We start from the raw sequence: 7,557 nt of genomic DNA, 5'->3' as shown, positions 1-7,557 counted from the left end.
GCAGGAAGGAATCAACTCTATCGCTGCATTAAAAGGTTTTTGAAAGCTGAAACCTGAGAAGGTGTAGATGTAGCGCAGAGTCTTGTCCAGAGGAGGGCGCTCTTCTGTGTTGGGCCATGCGTCTGTGGAGAGGTTGTTTGGTAAAAAATAAAAATAAAAATTTTAAAATTGAAAAAGCTTCCTGGATGGGAAGAGAAATGTCTTCAAACTTGGAAACAATGTCCAGTGGATTGATTTTTAACTTCTTTGGAATGACCAGGATGACTCAGAATCTTCACCAGTATATGTATGTATGTATATATATATATATATATATATATATATGAAACATTGTTATCAGCAGTTGGAGCTCTGGATAGTTAAACACCTCCCAAAAACTGTTATTTTCCCCCCCGGCAGACCAGACTGACTGAGGAAAATTAGCCGCAGACGTTTGGCTTCTAAAAGCCATAAATTACACTGAATATCTTTACATTCCCTGCAGTCTGAGACGGCAGGTCTGACTAGTCAGAGACCTGGAAACCTGCAGAACGTGTTGCCAGATTGAAGGGGTCACTGTCTCTTCATCCTCTGCCATCATTCCTCTCTCTCTGTCTTTCCTGAAAACATCTGGGCACGTTTGCCTCCAAGATGAATTCCATCAGTAAAAGCTGAAATAAATCAGCGCTGAAAGCTTGTTTATCATGCAGACATGTCAGGCAGGCTGTGAGCTTTCTTTCTGCTGAAATTTATCGCTCCAGTGTTTGTCGTTACAACCTGAGGGAGTGCCTCAGAATGGAGTCATGTTTAGGAAAAGTAAATACTTCAGTCTCAAAATAAGCTTACAAATCACATATAGTTATGAAACGGACTGATCCTCACTGTGTGTCTTTTTATTTTTAAAAAGATAATAATACATCAGCAACTCCTTAAAGCAGGGGTGGGCAAGTCCAGTTCCTGGTGGTCGATATCCTGCAACTTTTAAATCGAACCTTTGGTCCAACACACCTGAATCTAATGGCTGTTTGACCTCCTCAGCATGCAGTCAGTTACGCCAGAGTCCTCTCAATCATCTGATCACTGGATTCAGGTGAGCTGAACCAAAGGCACATCTAAAAGTTGCTGGATGGTCTGTCAGATCAGCATACCCAGTCAGACCAGCATACCCAGTCAGACCAGTTCACCCATAGTAATTGCGTGGGCGCATGCAGAAAGGGATATTTTAACCAACATTTGCAGATCCTTCTGCCAACATCAGCTTACAGTTAAATGGAGTCTAAGCAGAAGTTGAACTGAATAAACTGATTAATCGCCTTCATCCACCTGTCATTCAGCCAATCAGCTTTGAACCACACCGCCACGACAGCCAATCAGCATCCANATTTTAACCAACATTTGCAGATCCTTCTGCCAACATCAGCTTACAGTTAAATGGAGTCTAAGCAGAAGTTGAACTGAATAAACTGATTAATCGCCTTCATCCACCTGTCATTCAGCCAATCAGCTTTGAACCACACCGCCACGACAGCCAATCAGCGTCCAGAGTTCATCTTAAAGGCCTCCGAGCCGCAACTCAGCATCTCAGCAACAACTGTTGCTCACCTGATCAAGGATGCACTTTAAAAAATGAAATTGTCTAAAGAGCTGTTAGAAACAAATTTTTTTTTTTGTTTACACTGGTGTATACAAAATGACAAAATCTGTCTAAGTCAAAGTCTCAGCAACTTGTCTGCTACCTAATAAGCAGGCGGTGGATGCGCTGTGATGTCATTCAGATGACCCCATTTCAACCCCCCTCCAGCCCCTCCCCCCCATCGTAGCTAAAGCTTCATCAGAGCATCATTCCTCCTGGACTCTCACTGCGTTCCCTGTCTCATCTCAACCGGTCCGGCAGCAGACCGCCATGTTGAGCCTGGTTCTGCCAGAGGTTTATTCCCAAAGGGGAGTTTTTCCTCTCCACTGTCGCTCCATGCTTGCTCATCATGAACAGGTTCTCTCAACCTGTGTTATCCAGCTGGACTTCCATCTTCAGGAAGTGAAGCTCTAGTATCAGCTCACGCAGTCCACTGGATCTCCCCATACAGCTCAGCATACCGTCTCTCCAACCAGCAGTCTACAGACTGACCAACTCCATCTATCTCCACTCCAACCAGCAGTCTACAGACTGACCAACTCCATCTATCTCCACTCCAACCAACAGTCTACAGACTGACCAACTCCATCTATCTCCACTCCTCCACCAGTTTCAGGCCTGGGGGGGAAACAGCCCTGTTCTTTACTCCTGTTCATGCATATCTAACAAAATTCAGCGCTATGTTTCCTGCCGAGGTCTGAACGCCAAAGACTAAAGTCATTGTATAAATTTCTTCTAATTTTCTTTCCGTGGGAGTTTTCCAGATTGAACCGGTTTATGACGATGTTAGCTTCTACGTTGGTGTGAAGTAGCAAACAAACAAAGTAAGGCTGTCTGTGTTTGAAGCAGTTTAGCTTTAAATTCAGTTTACCTCAAACTAAAACTGTTTGTTTATTACATCATGCATGAATAAACTGGCCTACTTGACTTTTGGTATAATTTTCTAAGTTTGTTTGTTTACCTTCATCTACGACTTTTTGTTAATCATATCACGCATAAATAAAGTAGCCTAGTAGACTTCTTTCTAATTAGAGTGTCGGACGTCTGCAAATCTGTCATCTTGCACATGTTTATTGACTATGCCATCGGAAAGTGTTCGTTAAACATACGGAGCTTTTTCCACTAAAAAAGGCAACAGATTGATAGTTTATACAAGTTAGTATTATAATGCGAGAAGCAAACACGGTTTAAATGTTCTTCTTTTCTAGTTAAAACAATCTGGGCGTCTCAGAGGACCATGACTCCCAGTTCCAGGTTAAAATGAACAAGTTTTCTTATTAAACAGACAGAATCAGACTGCAGAGCTTCTACATATATTAAAATGTTGTTTCTGGCATCATTATATAAGTAAAAAGGTTGATCAATCTTTTTAAACAGAGAGAAGCAGGGAGAGCTGCAGATTTAAAGGTGAAACAGATTTACTGGGATATGCAACACGCAATAAAATATTTCTCCAAGTTTACCAGAAACTTTACAAGAAAAAAATATGCTATGCTTTATTTAAAATGCAGCATATCCACATTTTTCTGGATGGATGGAATTGAAATTGTTCTTCTAGGGATGCATGAGTTAACGATTTTGGCATCGGAATCGACTGTTATTCGTTATTTTTATTTTTTTTTATACATTAATGTTTTGGGGCCTTTTTATATATATATAAAAACTGCACTATAAGGCATCTATCATCTATAAGTATAAATATCAGTGTATTGTGATTCTCTTGTGTTCTAAACAACAGGAAAGAATTTGATAAATGGATGTTTGAGCAAATTTTTTGAAAATACAAAAACCTAATGTAAGTGTTCAGGTGGAGTAACTGTAGATGCATCAGCCCCCACCCTCAGAGCGCCCCCACCCTTAGAGCGCCCCCACCAACTTTCATTACAAAGTTCCACCCTTATGTGTGGGTATGCTGGTCTGACAGGATCTGGAATTTCCCACTAATGCCTAAAAACTAAACAGTTTTTAAATGAGTTCCACCTGTTCCACCACTAGGGGGAGCAGCTGGACCACGTTCCTCCTGAGGAAGGTGGAGAACTTGAGTGAAAACAATTAACTGCCAGAAGACAAACTCCTTTGAGGTCATTGATCGGGGTGTAACCCGGAGAGGATCAGATCTCTCCTACAGAGGGAGGTTTTGTCCCTTAAATGCTCCACTATGTGTGTCATGAGCTGGAGAGCAGCCAGGGAGGAGGCAGAGGAGCAGAACTGATGAAGGTCTCACAGTTCAAGCTCTCTCTCTTTTTTTTCCACCAGAGCCCAGAATGTCGGCTCTTTTTTCGCTGTGTGCTAATGTTCCTCTCTCTTCCTCTCAGGTTGTGAGAAAGCTGCATCAGTTCACCTATGACCTCTTCATCCAAGCCAAGTCTCTGCACATGCAGGTCAACTTCCCAGAAATGATTTCCGAAATTGTCAGCGTTCACGTGCCCAAGATCCTCTCAGGCATGGTCAAGCCCATCCTTTTCCACAACGCCACCTAAAGGTTCCGGTTTCCGTGGAGTGAATCTGGACCACCTTTGGTGGCGCTGGATACGGACCCTGACGCATGCAGGGAATGGAGCATTCTTCCAGCATTTTGTAATCCAGTAACGTCCGCTCTGCTCCTTTCTTTCTGCCCGCTCACTGCATCACACACATCACATGTTTGGGTTTTTTTTGGGGGGGGGGGGCTGATCACAACACTTGCATGCATTCCTGCACTAAAGCCAACCAAGCTGAGCATGTAAAACTTCTCCAGCTGAAAGAGGAAGCCAGCGCCGTAGTGAGAAAACATGTTTGTAGAGTTCTCATCCCCAACGAGCTTTTTGTTTCTGTGTGCTACAGTACGACATTTGAACTAGCTTCTCTCCACAATCAATCTTATTGTCTTCACCTGAGAGGAGTAGAAAAAAACCTGCTTGATTGACAGTTAATAATAAGGCAGTTGTGCCTTGCATGCTAAGAGGAAGAGCTATCTCACCCCAAGGCTTTTAAAAACATTTTTTCAAAGCTGTCCTCATGTCTTAAAAAAGACACACACAAAAAAAATAGTTTGATGTTTTGTTCAGTCTGTTGAAATAAACACCTTTAAAGTGCAAGTGACTGCAGCAAAGCTGAAATCAAGTGTATATTTATGAAAAATAAAAGATGCTCAAGATGCAAGAAGAAAAGGATCGGACATGAAAAGTCGCCTCGACGCGTTTGTCGCTCGACTTTCTAAAGAAATCCGCTTTTTTCTGGGTGCCAAACACTGTTTCCGTCAAACTTTTCATACTGCTGTGGAACTTTTCTACCATTTCTTAAAAGTCTTCTTTGCAAACGCTTTCTGGTGTGTCGTCGTGTGTTTATTGTAGCTTCAATGATAATAAATGTCCAGCAAAGACTCATCAGTGGTCGCTGTGATTCTTGGATTTTAGTGTTAAAGCAGAAAAATATTTAAAGTAAATTCCTGTTTTTTTCTCCTGCATCTTCCTGAAGGTTTAATTCACCTAAAGAGCAAAACCCTGTTTCATCATAACCCTCCATTAAACCTCAACATCTTTAAGTTCTTTGCTTTAGTTAGTGTTTACTTATAAATACTAACTTAACACTTTTATAAATGTTAAACATGTTGGAATATAAATGCAAAAACTGAGTGATTTTGCTCTTTACTTACACTGATAAACTGCTTTATTTAACCAATGAAGTCGTTAGAACAGTTTGCTTTTTTTATTTTCTTAATAAATATATTTGGGCAAAGAAATGTGTTAAATTACAACACATTTTTATCCCTAAATAAAATTAATTGGGTTATACTGATGAAATCTTTAGATACATCAAATATTTGTCAGTTTTTAGGTTGTTAAACCAAAAAACATATCATGAAAAGATAACAGCGTGTATTTAAAATTTATTAAGTATTTTTTTAGTAAAACATATTTAAATTAAATTAATTTTAGGTAGATTAATATAAAAAAAGATTAATAAAATAAAGTCATCAGAAAAGCTTTATTAATCCCTCGTGTTCAATTATTTTCTTGCGTTGCAACAGTTTACAGAAGAGAGAAAAATAAGATTATAAGATCCCTACAGCAAAATAAAATAAGTAAAATGACACCCTCCCAAAATAAACAGTTTAAAATCAGATATAAGAATAAAATAAGTCTGTTTGATTCTTTCTGATAAAAATAAAATAAACATTTTAGGCATAAGATGCAGCAGAAATACAGAAACTTTAAACGTTTTTCTAAGAATATGAATGTAAAGGTTTAACCTGAGAATTGGCCCTGCTGGCTTACTGTAGCCCTGATTGTTGAGTTAGCGCCAAGGCTAACGATGCTAACGGTGGATTTAAGCTACAGTTTTCTTCTCCAACGTATAAAATGGTGTAGCTGCACGTCTTCTGGGCGTTTAGAGCTCATTCTAACATGATGTATTGATTTCTGCATAAATAAGCAGCTTTAGCGTTAGCAGATGATCGACGGGAACCACGGCTAAATCAATTACTACCTTTCAGTTCTGGGAAAAGGTTTATGTTGGATTTGTTACTAGAACAAAGTAGTTAACGTTAAAATTGTAGAAAATCATAAACAACTCTTTTAAAAACGACGTGTTTCCATGGGGATAGTGATAAAAAATGGCCGACGTTTCAAACGCTCCTTTTCACGGTTTGAGGAGGTTTTTATTTTTCATCCACGGATTTTAACTCAACTTTAATTGTCTGCCAAATTGATTAATTTCCACAATATTTTCCAGCAGCCAGAAAGGCTTTAGAGGACGAAACCCAAACAGAAATGACAGCATGAAAGCTTTATTAATGAAGCCAATTACAACAATGACTCATGACAGAAAAGAAGAAGAAGTTTGAAAAACAACTTATTAAAGCTCTAAACAAACCTGCTAAACCCTTTTGAATAAGGAAATCTTTTCACATTTAATTCTTTTATTTTCTCTGGGTTTTTATGTCATCAAACTATTATTAGATTCCTGAAGCTTTGTGCAGATCTGCCTCACTTAGAGCGCCTCTTTTTGTTTTTATCTTTTAAGATGAAAGGGAATGGCTGCCTGATCTAACAGTAAAGTTGAAAGGAAAACATTTTTGTACATAAAGCTACCTAAGTCTGAAACGATTATGCTTTTAAATCAATGCTTCTAAAGGGGAAATAGGCATAAGTGGGTGACATCTGTTGGATCTATTGACATTTGCCCTGCCTTGTAATTGGACACAGATTCCCTCCATGTTTGAGGGCAGTTTTCATTGAACGATCGTAAGTCTGGACGCCTCTGCTCTGAAGGGTTACGCTAAATAAAAGATACATGAAGCAAACAGGGAAACAATGTAGGGTCAACTGACTGAGCTGCAGCAGTCGCTTTGCTGGCGCCTCAGTTGGACACGTTTCCTCTAACGACGGGGGACAGCACTACAAAAAATTTGATTTCTTCTTAAAATAATTTCATTTTTTCTTGAATTGAGGAGGAAAGTGAGACAATGGAACTAGACAATTTACATTTAAGATAAGAAAAAACAATTGCGTTGTCTTATTTCAAGTGCATATTATCTAATTATCTTAACACTAAGAGTGAAAATATTCATCCCATTGGCAAACTATCTCCTTTACCTACTCAAAATAAGGGTAAATGAACTCATTTTAAGACATTTTTACTTATTTCTAGATCATTTTCCAGTGAGAAAACAGTCACAATGCAAAGATGAGCTAGAAATAAGTACAAATTAAATGTTTTAACCTTAATTTAAGTATGATCTGCCAATAGATTGACTATTTATGTTCTTGGATTGAGGAGGTAAAAGAGACATTTTGCCAATGGAACAAGATAATTTACATTTAAAATAAGAAAACATAATTGCGTTGTCTTATTTCAAGAGTATATTATATTAATATCTTATTTTAAGACTAAAAATACTCATTCTATTGGCAAACTATCTCACTTACCTAATCAAATTAAGGGTAAATACACTTAATTTTAGA

At 38.7% G+C, this 7,557-nt stretch overlaps 1 protein-coding gene across 1 annotated transcript; it reads left to right on the top strand.

The window, feature by feature from the left end:
* The first annotated feature begins 3,509 nt into the window (after positions 1-3,509).
* On the top strand, positions 3,510-4,970 carry LOC107089764 (androgen receptor-like). Its single transcript, XM_015382728.1, has 2 exons — positions 3,510-3,829; positions 3,928-4,970. The coding sequence occupies exons 1-2, from the start codon at positions 3,761-3,763 to the stop codon at positions 4,090-4,092; spliced, it is 234 nt and encodes a 77-aa protein (XP_015238214.1). The 5' UTR covers positions 3,510-3,760; the 3' UTR covers positions 4,093-4,970.
* The last annotated feature ends 2,587 nt before the right edge of the window (positions 4,971-7,557 follow it).

The sequence above is a fragment of the Cyprinodon variegatus genome, unplaced genomic scaffold (genome assembly GCF_000732505.1).
Source record: "Cyprinodon variegatus isolate N-32 unplaced genomic scaffold, C_variegatus-1.0 Scaffold13, whole genome shotgun sequence".
Lineage (NCBI taxonomy): Eukaryota > Metazoa > Chordata > Actinopteri > Cyprinodontiformes > Cyprinodontidae > Cyprinodon > Cyprinodon variegatus.
This window is presented reverse-complemented; position numbering and strand designations above follow the sequence as displayed.

What these genes read in the sequence shown, in the direction of transcription:
- LOC107089764 (XM_015382728.1), top strand. Translation starts at nt 3,761, where the DNA reads ATGCTCCACTATGTGTGTCATGAGCTGGAGAGCAGCCAGGGAGGAGGC. An exon ending in GAGGAGCAGAACTGATGAAG is followed by an intron (nt 3,830 to 3,927) that starts GTCTCACAGTTC and finishes TCTTCCTCTCAG; the next exon opens with GTTGTGAGAAAGCTGCATCA.